General features: G+C 40.2%; 1 protein-coding gene across 4 annotated transcripts in view; it reads right to left on the reverse strand.

The window, feature by feature from the left end:
* Positions 1–17485, reverse strand: part of gramd4a (GRAM domain containing 4a) — a 52017-nt gene that overhangs the window by 9430 nt on the left and 25102 nt on the right. For 3 of the 4 annotated variants that reach the window (XM_044342771.1, XM_044342770.1, XM_044342769.1), the window contains exons 4-13: positions 9083–9203; positions 6604–6665; positions 5218–5356; positions 4657–4682; positions 3302–3393; positions 2541–2632; positions 2222–2270; positions 2027–2098; positions 1901–1944; positions 1670–1779 (exon numbers count right to left, since the gene is read on the reverse strand). In XM_044342771.1, the coding sequence (XP_044198706.1) occupies positions 1670–1779; positions 1901–1944; positions 2027–2098; positions 2222–2270; positions 2541–2632; positions 3302–3393; positions 4657–4682; positions 5218–5356; positions 6604–6665; positions 9083–9203 (807 nt within the window). Of the gene's footprint in view, positions 1–1669; positions 1780–1900; positions 1945–2026; positions 2099–2221; positions 2271–2540; positions 2633–3301; positions 3394–4656; positions 4683–5217; positions 5357–6603; positions 6666–9082; positions 9204–14928; positions 15406–17485 lie in introns of those variants that run through there. The other variant, XM_044342772.1, reaches the window with a different exon arrangement.

Below are 17485 nucleotides of genomic sequence, written 5' to 3' on the forward strand. Positions count from 1 at the left end.
CTTGTACTGTGCGGCAAAGTTGTGAAAAACATGGCCTCCAATAACGTCACTTTTAAAAGGCCTTCCACATTTCAAAGTTCAAAGCTTTTATCGTTTTAAGTCTCAGTGGCATTCATGGTGCGTCCTTTTCCATCCTTCACATCATTTATATTCTTTGAAAATGATTTTTGTGTCAATTACCTCCACATTTCGATATTGTTTAGCACACACAATGAAGAGTGGTTGGGACTGTAATTTGTCTTCATTAACAAAAACAAGCCTTGAGTTATGTTGCACGTATTACAACATAACAGGTTGAAATGGGCACTGAGTGTACAAATGGAGTTAAGTCTCTTTAATAACTTATTGCTGACAACAACACCTGTGATAACAGGGACATTTAGTACACAACAAAATTCAAAATGCAGTAGCCAAAGATATTTTGACTCACAGTAGGAAAAGCACAGGTGTTACTAATATCATTAACGATGTCTCTGACTTATTCAAATGTGCCATTAAGCTACAGCAGTGACAGAGAGCCAGCATGCACAATACCAGAATCCTGAAACTGAAGCAGCTAAATGGAGCTGAGGCATCACTAATGTTATTATTTACACCTGTGCTTTATGCTTCCAAAAGGTCTGCTGTGATAAAGGTCTACAGTTAGCCTGATAAACAGACTGAATTGTCATTTTGTTTCATTTCATTGGTTCAGCTTGATATATATCAGCTCATGTCAGCTGATTTTGTGTTGGTAGTGGGGTGAGGGGTTATTTTGTTTTGTTTTATCATAACAAAATCAGTTGTGAGTGACTTAACCGGCCACGGACGACATTTCCGTTAGTTGAAGTAGCTACAAACAGTTAATTCCACGCTTGCCAAATTGGTTAAAGAAATAAGTCATTTATGAGTTGTTATTTCTGCATGTAGACACTCAACTTCTTGTGCAGCTGTGTCGATCTAATCTACGCTTATCGCCGTTTTCCTGACGCTACTTTTCATAAATGTAGCTAGGTACCTAACAAGCTAGCTATGTAAGAAGATGATATCCCCATTCTTGATTCCACCTACTAAGCTCTGATTGGTCAGTTGTTTCTCCAACCTATCTGTTTTAATCACTGAACACATCTGATGGCTGGCACTGAAGCAGTCTGCTTTTGATCATTTTGAACATTTTGATCCCAATAAAATCTGGTTCAGGTCTGTATGCCGGGCCACAAAACTGGTGTAAGCAATTCTGTTGGATTGGCTGCAGATGTCATACTTTTAGTGAAAACGCCGACAGCTAGTTTCTAATGCAGAAATCGACCACCTGATTTTGGTTCTCTGACTCATTTACAGTAGAGATGAAGTTCATTTAGTGCTCACATGAGGAGACAAATATATTTTGCTGACTGAATAAACACAGCCATTGTGTCTACAACTATATTTTCTCTAAGCATCTTGTGAGGAAAGCCGTTTGGAGACACTTTGTTTACAAGAAATACTGTAGCAGTAACTAATATTATCAGACAGGCATGTAAACAGCCTACAGCTGCCCCTCACAGGCAAAGGGAGAACAGTTACACAAGTCTTATGAATGCATTTGTTTGTGTGCGCCGGATTGAATAGAAGTATTTGCATTCATTCAAGTATCCTGCATAGTTATGTACAAAAGGATAGAGAAGCTTTGCGTGTGTGTGTCTCTCACCGATCATGAAACCCATCAGTTTGTATGGCAGGACGCAGGAGGTGATGAAAGCCACCCACAGGCAGATGTAAAGTTTGCGGGTACTCTCCGGCTGCACCCACATGAAGAGGCTGACAGACAGATGCACACGCACACGCACACACACACACACACGGAGGAGAGAAACAATATCTGTCAATATGGTCTAAAAGTTAAAGTGTTTTAATTTAAAATACAACTAATTAAACTTACTTCTTTATCTTCTCTAAAACATCCGCCATCTTGCCAAAAAGGTTCTGCAAGGAGAGTTGAAACACTGTATGAACAAATTCAGTTTCACTATATGTGCACACTGGTTTGAGGAGTAACATGTTGTACCTGTGCTTTTTGTGCAACGTCAAGTACAAGCTGGAACTTCTCAGATACAGTCAAGTCTTCCTTTGGAGGTTCCTGCAGAACACGAAAAAGACAACAGGTTAGTGAGACTATATACTAATATTCTCCTTTGCTTCTCACTCATAGATTTTTCCTACTGAAACAAAGAAAACAGGAAGCAGTGAGAAATCGTCTTACCATGGGCTCAGAGACCTCAGGCACAATGCTCCACTGGATCCTCCAACCTCTGGAAAGTAAGAAGAGGTGTGCACTTTTATAAACCAAAGCTACAAAACTACTATGTTACTTTTGAGTAACATCTATACAACTTTTATTACTTTAAAAGGTGACCAGGTGTCCCAGTTTAAAGATCCAAGTCCAGACAGATGTCTGACAAATACTAATATGCCCTCATTTCATAATGATCTTCGAAATGCTCCAATTTAAATGATTTTAAAAAATGGCACAGTGGATGTCTCTCTAATACACGACTGTCCACTGAAGAGAAATGTTGTACCTGGCGATGAGGTAATTTAAGGACAAGCGCAGGATAGCCAGGAAGAGTAACATGGGAATGGCCCAGCCATGCCAAGCAGCATTCATGTAGATCTGCAACAGAACAGAGCACAACATAAAGCAGGTTAACTTTAGCTTTATTGTTCGTTTTATAGTGATGATCACAGTTTACAACAATGTGTTCAATTCAAATTACGTTCAAATTACAGTTTAACAACATGTATCCTTTCTACTTTTCTAACATATTGGTATATTCTTAATAACCACCAAGTTTATTTGACAGGCCTCTACTTAAAAAAGCACTGTGTTGCTCTACATATGAGAGAAAGACAAACTGATGACAAGACCTCAATAAAGATTTCCTTCAATTATGATTTGGGAGGCTTATCCTGACACTGACTCAAAGCATTTTAATTTTGGAGACTTCACTGGCAGTGAAAGATGCTATTAAGAGTCTCCTGTCAACACTATAGCGGGATCATCACTAGAATCTGAGATGGCTTTGGCATGTGTGGCCACAATCAATGGGGTTGAAGATGATTTAAAATAATCACCGGCTGTGGACATTAATGAAGGTCTGATGAGACCTCTGCGGTCTTTTGGCAGAGGCCCCTGCAATCTGTCAGTGCAGAAATGACTTTCTTTTCATTTCACTGTTACGTGTTGGATGTGTAAGATTGGGCTAAACTTAACCGGCTCAAATAATTTGAATTTATAAGAATACAGTGTTAGAAATGATGAGAAGGAAAAGTGAATACTCACAATGAAGGCAATAGCTGAGGTGTAGACTGAGTGCCAATTAGATAAGGCGGAGAGGTTCCTTAAGAAGTTGGTGACAGGTCTGGCTCCTCGCTCTAAAACAAGGGTAAAGGGATATATTCAATGTGGTTTATGTGTGTGTTCATTTTAGGGGTGTCAGGATTTCGATTCTAAAATCGATTGAAACGAGTGTTTGATTTCAACTTTTGAAATCAAAAGCAGGATTGGTGATTCTACCAGTATTTTTTCTCTCTCCAACCCCATCTACCTGTGCCTATCCGAAGGAAAAAAAACAAAACAACATTTCAAAGACAACACAAGGTAGCTTACAGGTAGCCTGCAGCTGCATTACTTTTTGAGACACTGTGGCCACTACTGGAGTTGGAGATGATGGAGAAACAACAGAACTGTCACCCATGTGGCAACATTTTGCCTTTCCCATAACTTGTGTAAACAACAAACTATAGTTCGTAGGCTATGCTATACACACTTCAGTGAAGTTGGAAACATACTGACAGAATCAAACTTCCCGGATCAATGACTCATAAGCGAAAATAACATTGGCCTCTATGTACAGCCGGCTGTGAGACGAGTGCACAGGGACCGTCTAAAAAGTGCAAAACTTAAACTTAAACCAGCTGTTGTTGTAAAGTTCCCTTCTGCCATCTAGTGGCTCTTCTTTTCAGGTTTGTGTTGCCCAATTGACTGGTGAAATAAAAGAAGTTATTGTTATTAAATTTTAAATAAATTATTTAAATTTGACCATATGGCCTAAAGGTACATTCCAAAAAAATATGGCGGTTATATCACACCTGATACCATGTAGCCTATCCTTTTAAAGAAGAATTAAAAATGTAAATGACAGTTGTCAGGGCATACAGGATCTGTTGATCCTTACAAATCAAGACTCCATAGTCTAACAATGTCATAGCCGTCAGTGCTGGAAAAAAAAAAGTTTAATCGAAAGTCAAATCGAATCGTGGATTTGGAGAATCGTGACACCTCTAGTTCAATTTATGAATAGTGACTTGTAGGACTTAAATGTATGAAAAATGTTATTTCTTAAATGAGAATTAGTTTTTTCACAGTGAAAATCTGTTCTGGATGGTTAAATTCTACTTTCAATCCATCCATATTAATTAAATGTCTTCATGTTAAAAGGGAAATAACATGAACAGGGTGTGTGTGGTGCATAATTTTCACTGTGGTTGATATTGTAGCACTGCAGAATTTTGCAGAAGCTGCTACGCAACAAATAACTACTGAAAACCTAATAATAAACTGACAGCAAAGTTAGAAAACAGTCTGTACTTCCACTGTAGCTTTCTATTTATTTGTGTGTGTTTTTGAATACTCACTGAGTCGCCTCATATTTTCTGTCAACCTGGATGTAAAACAAACACAAAAAGTGAAGGTCAGAACACATACAGATGCTCATGTTTAAAAACACACAAAGAAAATGCTATTTTGTGTGCGAGAGGAAGTGCTGACACTTTGGCCTTAATCAGCCTGGCATGACTCACTCGCCTTTACAGAGGAGGAATAAGAAAAGAGCTTTCTTCCTCAGTCCTCTCGTAATTCTTCCTGCACAATAAATGTTTTTCTGAACTTGTCTCCTCTTGCAACCAACATAATGCAAGTGCACAGTTCAAGGGAGCTACAGTACACTGAAGTACAACAGTTTTTTTTAATCTATGGTGCATTCACGGTCTATAATATGACTCTATTCATCAAATAAAAGCAAATACAATTCCCTGACAACTGTGACACTGTTCATGATAACTGTATTTGGCTGCACACCTTTAGTATTCCCTGGTTGCTGTCTAGCTGTCTGACTCCACATCTTCTTGAACAACCGCAGAATCAATACCTGAGGACAGACCCTTTATACTCTGTTTCAGAGCGGCTCTCACACCCACCTTTTAGCACTTAGCGGTTCCTCAGCCTCTACAGTGCTCTCCTCCGGCTGAAAACGGAAGTCTTCGATGTAAACCCCGAAGCGCTCGTACAGCCACTTCTGCAGCCGCGAACTCCATACCTCCTTCTGCTGTTTCTCCGCTAAAGAGAACAGATAGATTAGGTTTGTGTGTTTCCCGAAATGATCGATTTCCATAAAATAATCTGTTGTTTGTATAAAAAGATGGCTATGTGGTGATCTAATGTGATCTAGAGTTATGTTAGAACAAACTTTTATTGAAATACTGTACTGCGACACTAGGGCTAACTCACTCTACCATGCAATCCAAGAATTATGCTGCTCCTTTATTTCTATGTTTTCTAAATGGATCATCAGCTGGTGAGGATGCTGACCTATTGATTATGAAAATACTTAACATTTCTAGTAGTAAATCGGCCCTTGTAATTACTATGAAGTACATATGTGTTGCACAAGAACTGAAAGCTTGACAGGCGTAGCAACATTGCCTACGGGGGTGGGTGGGGCTTAATAAACGGTCAATTACTAATGCTGAAATGCCCCTGTGTCGTACACTAATGGACACTAATGCAGCTGCAGAACCGCGCCTGAATGTGACTGTGAATATGCAGCTGAATAAAAAAAAAAAAAAAAAGAACAGCCTGTATGCTCGGTCACTGAGAGGATGAATACGTAAACAAACAAACAAAAAAAGAATGTAATTATGGCAAAGTGAAAGCTCTGGCAGGGTTGGTTTTTTCCTGCTGCACATTCATTATGAACACGAGTATCTTTGTGCTGATGATGACATTGTGTTAGAAGCCATTTTCATTTATAGTTTACACAGTTAACACAGTCCAATCAGGCACGTCTGCCCTAGATGAAGTGATCTACAATCATAACCCATTTTCCAAAATAAGTCTCTCTGTCTCTTGCTCCATTTCTCTCTCTCTCTCTAAAATATACACACGCTCCCCTCCCCTTGACGTATGTTTAAACACGCACACGCAGACAGCACTGACATTGTTAGTGCAGCTTTGTCTTAATGAAAACAACTAAATAGGTTTTGGTGCAATGTATACACAACAGACAACAAATTACAAACTCAAAATGACCCTGTAGTCTCCATAAGTGTGTAATACTGTTGCCATGAGAAAGCGCACGCACACCACACACTGTTATATGCCCTGGAATAACCCATCTGCACTTCTGACACACTCCCCTCCTTTCAAGCTTTCCACGCATACATCCTACATCACACACACACACACACACACGAACGGTCCTCTTGATTTACTCCCACGCTAGAAGACGTCAAAGTCTTCCTTTCCACTCACCCCCCTTCCTGACTCTCACTCGCCTGGCTGTCTTTCTCCCTCCGGGGTCTTACCTGTTCCATTGTTAGAGGGCGACTGCTGTTTTCGGGGAGGTTGTGGCGGAGAGTCCTCCAGCCTGAGGGAGAGAGAGAGAGAGACAGAGAGGCAGAGAGAGAGAGAAAGAGAGAGATTTTTCAAGTGTCAGTCTCACTTCTCTGTTGCCAGAGCTGCAGATGCTATAGCAGGCACGTCTCAGGAAGTTCATGTTAAGAAAGCTGCTGCTTTGGATAAATCAGTCGCTGTCTGAGTTGAGCTAAGACAGACACATATAGGGACAGAGAGAGAATGAGAAGACATTTCAGTCTCAAACTGCCTTTGTTGAAATGAATAATTTCAGTGTTAAAATGTCTAGCAGTGGCTTCACAAAGAAAGATACATAGAAAGAGGACAGCCTTTCCTTAAACTAAGCATGCATACTCTTATAACCATACAAATTAGCTTCATACTATGTTTTGATTCAACTGTCAAGCAAATTTTATGCAAAACAAAATATATCATTAAAGAGGTCTCCATCTCTTGCACTGACATGAATGAATAGTTATGAATGCAGAATAAAAATAGAAATCAATTAAAAGATTAAACACATTCCAAGATGATATTGGCGTTGGCAAGCATCTTGTCCTTTCATCTTTAATGGTTTAATGGTGGTCGTATTTCTTGCTAATGGCTAAGAAATAGTAAGACTGTGGGTGAACTTCTCTCTATGAATACAAAACAACTGTTTGATGAACAGGTGTCTTAGCTTTTCACAAACGTTGTGGCTGGCATTTGGTTGTCCCACGTCAGTTTCACTATGGCTGCCAGCTCAAATTTAGATTTTTAGGCTCCAAATACAAGCTTCGAAAAACAATGTACATAATACAATACAATAATAACAGCCTCCATGTGTTACTACAGTCTGTTTTCATCCAAAGACAAAAACAAAGAATAGCATTTGAAACTAACTTACCTAGTAATGACCACTAGGGCTGCAATTAATGATTACTTTCATTATCGATTAATCTGCTATTTATGTTCTCAATTAATTGAATATGTGATGTCAGAAAATGGTCAAGAAACGCCCTCTACAATTTCCCAAAGCCTCGGGTGATTTCTTTAAATGTCTTGTTTTATCCTACCAACAATCCAAAACCCAAAGATATTCAGTTTACAATCATAGAAGACTAAGGAAACCAGCAAATATTCACATTTGAGTAGCTGAAATCAGAGAAATGTGGCTTTTTTCATCATAAAAATGACTCAAAATGATGAATAAACGAATACAATTGTTGCTGATAAATTTTCTGGTGATTAACTAATCAATTAATCAACTAACCTTTGTTCTAATGACCACATAACCATCATTGCCACTTTATACACAGGAGCTGCTGCAGTTATATACAGACATGAGACAAAGGGAAAAGGAAGGAAGGAAAAACTTGAATATATGAGTAGATAACAAATTCACATGCTTCCATACAGAGTACGAGGTGTGACTGAATGGTTTCATGAGTATGAAAATGATGTGAATCATAAGCTACAGTATGGTGTTAGCAGTCAACAACCCAGTTGAACACATACATGCAGACTTGTAGGATATCTGCCAATGAGCACAGAAGCTGTTCTGGTTCGTGGTGACTAAATAAACGCTTGTGGATTTTTCCTTTAATTTGTTTCTCATCTGTATCTGGGATGTTGCAGTGTACTGATATAGTACAGTCTAAATTTAGGAGCCTATTCTAGTCACACCTGGAAAATTCCTAGTGAAACCAGAGTGTTCTAAATGTCACCACCGTACTCCACTGCCTTGCTCACTGGCACCTGGATAACAGCCACAGAAGACGACTGTAATCTGCTGTCCTCGTCTACATCTCTCTGGCTGGATGCTGCTGACCAAGGATTAACTGAAGAAAACTCCCGGGTCATGGTCCATTAGTTCAACTCTTACAAAATCCTGCACTGAGTCTCACATTCTTGGGTCTGTGTTTCTGTGTTGGTAATCACTTGGAGAGCACCAGTGGAATTTCCCATTGGCAGGCACAGAAACATCATCTGATCACACACGCACAGCCGTACATGCGCACCCTGGGTTTAGGGTTGGCTTTAAGGGTGCCAAGAGACGCAAGCTTTTCCTGTCACCAGCATAGCGACGGTGTGACAGTGTGCGCTTGGCTACACAGACTGGCGCGTGACTCGTTGCTGTTTTTTTTTTTTTTTCTCTCTCTTTCCATCGCCATCAAAACACATACACTCAAGCACACCTCCTTGTGGAATTCCCCGCCTCCCAAGCTGCTGAGGCCTCTATTTATAACAGAAACCTAGGGTAGCACTTGGACTGACTGACACACACATACAAACACCCCCTGTCTGACTTAACCCATGGTAAACTCTGCTGAGCTGTAGTGTCACCATTTCCTGTCTTTCCGTCATTATTATTACTTCCCATATCGCACATTTTAGTCCTCATCTCCTGTCGCTCACGTCACTCACTTTGACTCTGCTCTCCTGTCTTACCTGGACTTGAGCACCTCACTCATCTTCTGCTCCAGGTCTAAACGCTTGCTTCGCTCTCTCTCCAGCTCCTGCCGCAGAGAGTCCACATTGGTCTCTTCCCGCAGCTTCCTCAGTTCCTCCTCTGGAAAAAAACAAACACAAACACTGGACGTAAGTATCAAAAATCTTGAAAACAATGCAACCAGAAGAGCTCCACACACAAATGTTCATGGTCATGAAAAAGGCGTCTGCTGAGTAATCTATGTCCAACATTTCATCCAGCATTTAAATTTTATTATGTTTTAGTAAATCAACAAAAAAAGCACCAGTAGAACAACAATACAAACACAATCCAAACTTTCTTTTTAAAAAGGCTTCAAATTGAATAACTCTAAAATACAATCTAATCTGAAAAAATAATTTTTTGATGGTCAAATTTGAAGTCATAGAATTTATTTTTTTCAAAGCCCTGCTTTCGTTTATGTCTCTCTTTTTTCCCATCACTCCCTCAGTCCATCTCCTTTCACCTTCACCTCCACCTATCCCCTTCTCTTCCTCCTTGTCAGTCAGCCTCTAGCATCAAGTGGTTTCAGGTATCAGGCTTTCTAAGCCTGGGTGCAACATCAGCAGTGTTTCCTCCCTGTCTATTGTCCCCTGACTAAAGGGACACATGAATATTAAAGGGGGAGAGGTAATAAAAGTGGGGACACATGCAGAGGCACAAATGAATGATTACCTGCAAGCATTTATAGTTGTCTGCAAAGGTTTGGACACCCTTGATAAATGACATTTTTGTGATTTTTTTAAATAAAAGATGTAAACACAGCCTCTCTGGGATATGGAGCATAAAACAAAATATGTTCAGCAAACATTACTTTTTATGTCATATATTGAACACAAATAATAAAAGAAAAACACCATTGTGGCATATTCAAAAGTTTGGGCACCCTAAGAGTTCTGAAGGCTCAGGTTCTTTTTACAAGGTCTCAGACCTTAATCAGCTCGTTAGACCTGTGGCATGCCAACAACTGTCATTAGGAAATGTCAGCTGGTGCCAGTTTCAAAGCTTTACAAATACTCTGACTCTTCAAACCTTGTGCAAACACTCAGCAATCATGGGTTCCTCTAAGCAGCAGTGTAAGACTGAAAATGAAAGTTATTGATGCCCAAAATGCAAGGGAAGGCTACAAGAGGATAGCAAAGTGTTGTCAGTTTGCAGTCACAGTGCGAAATGTAATTACGAGATGGCAGTTTAGGGGAACTGAGGAGGTCAAGATGAGATCTGGAAGATGAAGAAAACTCTTGGAAAGAGGCAGGGGCATTTGGACCTGATCATTAGTCATATTTAAATTCCTTGTATGTATTCACATGCTTGGCAAATAAAACTGATTCTGATAGAACACAAAGTTGTAGACAGCAGACAAAGCTTCAGATATGGATGTTGCTGTAAAGAAGCTACAAATTCCAAAACGTGGATGCTTCACACACATCTTCAAACCAGCAGCACAGTAGATCTAAACAATCACCACAGTTTCAAGGTGGGCACCCAAGATTAGTGTCACCAATTCAGTATCCAAGCAAATGTTACAATTTACAATTTTATTAGACATTTCTGTGAAACTTTGTCATGATTACCATACGAATTCTTGATATGCCCAAAAACGTGTTTTGTGGTCACAGTGACCTTGACCTTTGACCACCAAAACCTAATCAGTTTATCCTTGAGTCCAAGTGGACATTTGTGCCAAAGTTGAAGAAATTTCCTCAAGGCGTTCCTGAGATATCCTGTTCTCAAGAGAAAGGGACGGATGTGAGGTAGCAGTGACCTTGATCTTTGACCACCAAAATGTAATCAGTTCGCCCTTGAGCAGGGTTTCCGCCAGAAAAGTTGTTAGGCCCGGGGTAGGGTAGAGGAATGAGATGTCTGTCCTCCCTCCTGCTCTCTGCTGTAAACACACGTAGCTGTTAGCGAACAGCTGCTCTCATGTCTCCAAGTCTAGGTGCTTGTTTTCGCCAGAAACTCTCTCACTCTCGGCCTACTTTCGGATGGTAGGCTGGTTGCTCCTGTCGCTGCAGCCTCACCATCACACACACACTTTCGCTCTCTCTCTAGACCACGCACTCGCTACGCGCTGAGCTATTCCTTTAAGGAGCTACTAGAAAACATCTTAAAGTACTTTTTTTTTTTTTAAATCCCTGATGGTTAGGCCCAACAGGGAGTCAACTTGGGATGTTTGAGTGGATGTTTGTACCAAATTCCCACAAGGTCTTCCTGAGATATTGCATTCATGAGGATGGGACAGACATATGGACGGACATTATGTACATATGTACATATATACATATGGACAACCCAAAAACATAATGCCTCCGGCCACGGCTGTCACCAGCACAGAGGCATAAAAAGAGTTCCACCATTCTAAGCTGTGGCACCACTTCAAATGGAAACACCAACAGACCCAGATTTTACAGGAAAATTCTACTACGAAACAACATCTACTGATAAAAGAAGCACTGGCTGTGCCACCGAGAACCAAGGTCAAAATGTCTCCAACTAAAAACACAGAAAAATGTTAGCTAGACCACTGCACAGCCTGACACATGCACAACACTTCATTAAACAGTCAGCCGGGACTCATGTTACCAGAATTTAGCTGCCAGTTTCTCTCTCTCTCTCTCTCTCTCTCTCTCTCTCATCACCTAATCTCATATCTCACTCTTGTCCTTTATCTCTTCCCATTAAGGCTAATAAAACATTCATTGCCCGCACCTCCTGCAGCTACAGCATTGGCTGCAATGCTGTGTGCTTGAACTGAGAGGCGACATATACTTTATCACCTGGTTCCATATAATGTACCTGCTTAACATGTTCTTTTACATTTCTGGTTTAACAAGAGCCATTTTGGTCTTCCTTTTGAAAAACTTGTGCATTGGAGGATAACCGTAAACATACAGTAGGTAACTTTCCTCTCTTATTTCATGTATGTAATATGACCCCTCTAACACACTTTCATTCCTCCATCTGCTCAGTGTGCCTGTCTCCCTTCTCCTTATCTGCTAACTGTAGCATCTGTTTACTGTATAGTATGTAAACAATACAAGAGAGTGAGTGTGCATGCGTCTGCATGTGCGTAAGACAGAGAAAGTGGGAGGCCGGCCAAAGGTTTCTATGGGCTAAGCAGATTAGTACTGGCTAGGCTGCCCAGTGCCAGGAGTTCCACAGCCAACTGTAAACCTATTAGACAAATAGAAGCAACAGCAGCAATGCACCCTGGGTGGTGTAGGCAAAACTAGATTAGTGGTTACTCAAAGCAAAACAAAAACAAAAAGCCAAGCAACACACATACACAAAAAAGGCTACTTCGACTTTTCATCCAGTCAAAGGACCGTGAAGGGTGACAGGACTATGTCAAAGCGGACTAAGTTAAAACTGTACTAGTAGATTTTTTTTTGGCAGTGCAACAAAAAGTTAGCTCTGTTTTGGTCCACCAACTCTTGAGGGAAATATCTGGCTCCTTAACAGTTAAATGATACACTATCTGCATCAGCTAGTTGCTAAGTGGGTCTGTCAGTCTTTTGGTGTTAGACCAGTAGCATAAAAATCAAAACGAGGTTCATGAGAGCTGACAGTGAAACAAGCCAATACATTTGCCGGCTGCAAAACCACAATAAAGGTCTGAAAGACGCTAAAATGTTCTGTTGAGTTGAGGGAAACTACAGTGCTGGGTAACTATTCTCTGACAATTCATCACTATGAGCGACACCTTTCACATTACACATAGTCATCATTCTGTGCAGCTTTAAGTAATTTCAGTATTTGGTTAACAGAATTACAGCAATTTCAAAGATTAATCTATCTTTATTTAAGATGCGTGGCTCGTTCCAAAATGCAGCAATAGATAATTGCTTGAAATTTAAGGATAACACCTTGAATTCATGTGATGTTGGTAAACTGTACATCGCACCATGTAACTCAAGTGATTTCATTCATTTGTCCTGCTGCCAGCTACTATACTCTAAAACTCAATTTCAGAATATAGGGCAAACAATGTGGTGTCGGGGGATGCCCCAATTTGTGATTTACAGTGATGCAACTTTTTATTTTTGAAACCATTCATAACCATTCCCTCAAGAGTGAATTCCACTACTGTTGACACACAATGAGTGTACTGTACTGTACTCAAACTCTGCTGTCACCTTACTGTTGTCTATACCTTCTAGACCTTGAAACTGTTCACCTCTGACACTTGAGCTCACCAAACTGTCACTCCCTTCCTTCCCCCCCCAATATCCTGTCCCCATAGTGCAATCTTCCCTGTGCATATATGATCCTCTGTAACTCCTTTACCCTTTCTCCACCCTGTTCCTTCCCCCCTTAGTTTCCTTCTTTCCACACTGACTGTTTCCTTCTTAACAAGCATAGAGAGAGATGGCTTATTCTCAGAGTCCCTAATACTGTATTTGATGTGGGGCCACAAGTGTGTGATACAGCAAAGCATGACAAAATATGCTAAGTGTGTCAGACAGAGAGAGATAGAGTACAATCGTTTTTCTGTTCCGCAGAGGCCCTCTACATCAGATAGCATATTAATAATACTGTCAACACTCCTGTTCTGCAGCTAAAATTGGACTGCTCTTCTATATATAAATCTACAGGGTCTCTTTGGCCATTCTGAAGTCTAGTAACTAGACCATTTATCTGTAACACAGAGAGGGGATTAGCTAAATGCCATGCCAGGAGATGTCACTTTTAATAGTGCTGACCTTCTCTCCCATGCAGGGTTTCCGTGAAACTAATCTCTGGGAAAAAAGCTACAAAAAACAGCAATTTGAGTTACATACAATACACTATCTGCTAATAAAGGTTTAACAGCAGCAGAAAATACTGGTGGTAATACAGTTCATGAAGGACCAGATAAAGTTAATGTCAGAAGATGAAAATGGCTGAGGCTGAATAAAATAATCTGAAAGGTGAGGTCTTTGACACAATTTTAACATGGCCATGGGCTAAATCTGGGTTTGTTTGAATGAATTTGGTTAAAATGGACTAATAAAAAAAAACTCACTGATGCTGTGCTTGAATCTTAAAAAGTTAGAAGTTGATTGCCTTCAACAGGTTTCTTTTGGCGAGCTGTTTGGAAAACTTAAGAGTAACAGCTGTGAAAAATTGCTGAGACTCAGATTATCTGTTGGGGAAACATTGCGTAGCCTGGGTGCAGCTGAGGTGTCATGAGCAAGCATCGCCACGGCTGAGTGTCATATGAGCGACTTCCTTTATATCCCTTACATTTCAAAATTGACACCATGACGCAAATACAACAGAAGAAGTGAAATTAACCATTTAAAACCCAACTTATGACACTAACATATACAGGAGTTGGGTTTTGGTACCACGCTGACGTCAATACAGTCCATGTTTTGTTGAAACCAGTATCTAGAGACAACATTTAGCTGACATTAGTTTGGGTTAACAACTGGCTGAAGTTGATAATATTTGGGTTACTAAAGTTTTATCTGAGAACGATAGAGGTTAGCTTCTAAATAGAGACTGAAGTTGAGATCTCAAAGTTTATGAGCCAACATGTTGGGGTTATCTAACTTGCTGACGTTTAAATTGACTGATATTACAATAAAAATAAGGTTATCAAATACCTTGGTATTAACTATTTTCCCGATTTGGGATGATCAATTAAACAGAACTTTACATTACCTAACATGAGACTTCACTATAAATAACTTTATATGGTAGTTTAGTTGCCAAACAGCAAGGATAGTCTATTTACTGAAGCTCAAGTTATTTTATTCATGTTTAAAACATAATTACTATGAGTTGAAGTTGCCCAAAAATTCCTGAGGTTGACACTTACTGAGGTTGAGGTTACTTTTGTGGCTTTTGATCTTATCAACAGCTCCACTGTAAAGCAGCTCAAAGCTGTCAAAGCTTAAGTCCTCCAACCTGCACCCACCCATCCGTCTTGGTAGTCGGCTAGTCCCCGGGACACTCGAGCATAATCGGGGTGGCAGAGTGGCCGACTTGGCTCTTTCTTGAAATTGAGCCATGGCTGCTGGTTCTCCTAGTCCAGCCTAGCTTGTTTACTGTAGCAGCCTCTGCCACCTGATGACCTCAAAACTCCTCAAAGTTTAGGTATAGGCTCCATGTTTACATCCTTCCATTCAGAGACAAAGCAAAGACCAATGACAGGTTCCTCAGGACTAATCTGTCACTAGCAACACAATATACTATTCTGATAGGCTTCCACAGAATGAGAGTGATGGTCAGTGATCCCAGCTGGTCTGAGTGTGTTAGGATCTGGGTGAAAAGAGAAGGAGGGCAGCGGAGGTAAAGAGAGGTGGGGCTTTGCTGGGTGGCCAGCAGACTAAGAGGGCCTGGAATCTGAGATTTCTGAGCACACTGGAGCCGTCAGACACACACACATTATTCATGTTAATGTGTTAGTACGGGTTTATATGTGGTTGTGTACATTTAGTGGGATCATATGCTAAGTGTCTGTTGTGTTTTGGTTTGTGCATGGACATAAATGTGTGCAAGAGCATGTGTGTGATGATGTGCAAGGGTGCATGAATACTGTACATATGCAAGCACAGCAAATCGCTTTTCATCTAAGCAGGCAAAGTTGTTTAAGACCTCAAAGGAAAAGTACTGTGTGAGTTTTTCAATCCAGGCCAGAGACAATGGCTCCTTTCATTAAAGGAAGGTGGGGGCGCGGGGGTTCAGCAAAAGAGAGACAGAGAGAGACGGAGAACCGGCCGCTTCACACTGGCCTCTCATTGTTCCCATTCTTCACAGTATTTGCCACAACACTGGCTGACTTGAGTAAAAAGCAAAGTTGAGCTTTATGGCCACCAGCCAATGATCAGATGTCAATACACCATTTAAGACACTGACTGACACGCAAGGAAATAAAAGGTAAAGAAAATGATATAAACTTAATTAAAGCTGTAAAGTGTCGAGTTCATAACATTTGAGTTTCCTAAACAGGTGTTTCTATGTGACTTCCAGCACCAAATGATCAAATATTTGACCTAAATATTAATGATTTACTCAAAGCCTGTTCCTTTTTTCTTTCCAATTTGTTTTTTCTTTTATAATTATTACACTGTAATTCAGATTGTACTTGTGATGAACAAAGAGCAAGTACTGTATTTTGTCTTTTGTCTTCTCTCTGTGGTCTCTTTCACTCTGGCCCTGATGTCTCTGGGTGATTCCAATCACTTGTTTCACTTTTTCCCCCCGCTTCTAAAACATTTTGTTGACTCCGTGGCTAATTTCAAACTTCACAGTTCTCCCTGCAACATAAAAACAATAGCACTCTTTTTCTCTTGTGCCACGCTATCTTTGCTCATCTCTAGTTCACATGACACAGAGTCAAACCCCTTGACAGGCAGTCTTCTTTCTCAGGATAGTCATGTTACTGTGTGTGTGTTTGTGTGCATGCTGAAATATTTATATGGTGAAAGAAAGCATGCAATAAATTATCTAGATAAACAATGTTCCATAATCCAATGTTGTGTCAGCAGGGAGGATAGCATCTGCTGTTTAGAGAACAGTAATCATATTATAAATTTCATTATATCAGAGATATCTGGTCAAGGCTCTGCAGTCTCCTTTAAGCACCACAGGATGCATCCACAGGAAAATATGTTGGAAAATAAATGACATCTTCAGAGTTCAACACTGTGCACATTTGCTAGAAACTCTTCTCTGAGAGCACACATACAGTAGAAGCTGCCTTGTTAAGAGATAGAGTCTGTGAATTTTCTCTAAGAACTAAGTCTCTCTGCCCACATAGCCACCTGTTGCATTCTCACACGCTCAGCTACAGCTACTGAATGATGACTAAACACTACTGTATCTAAACATGATGGCATGACGTACAACAACATTTAAACGTAAGAACTGATATACAGAGTAAAGTACCGTGAATGAAACTAATGTAAAATTAGATATCTGGTCCAACTGTAACATGACACTCGAAACTCCCATTAAAAAAAAAAAACCTCTGCTTCTTATATTGGACTCCAAGAGCTGTCGAGACCCATTCTGCCTCAATGATTTAATTTCCCTGTTGAAAAGAGCTCATCTATGATGGAAAAGTCTTAGGTGAGCAGTCCCTCCTTAGCAGGCACTGAGCGAGATTTCTTCATTTTCATGCGGTATGCACTGTAGCTGCCTATTTAGGAAGAGAGTGAATCATCAGAGTACAAGTGATGAGACAGAATCCCACAGAATACTCAATCACTTGCATAATCAGAAGAATAAAACTTAAGACTTTTCAAATCCATTCTCTTTTATATTGTACTTTCAATTGAATAACTCAAGAAGCCTTAAACAAGTTTGCTTGTTAGGTCTCAAGAGTAGAAGGCAATACGCACACCACTTGCTCAGTCTCTCCTGTGGTGAAG

Source organism: Thunnus albacares, chromosome 23 (assembly GCF_914725855.1).
Source record: "Thunnus albacares chromosome 23, fThuAlb1.1, whole genome shotgun sequence".
NCBI lineage: Eukaryota > Metazoa > Chordata > Actinopteri > Scombriformes > Scombridae > Thunnus > Thunnus albacares.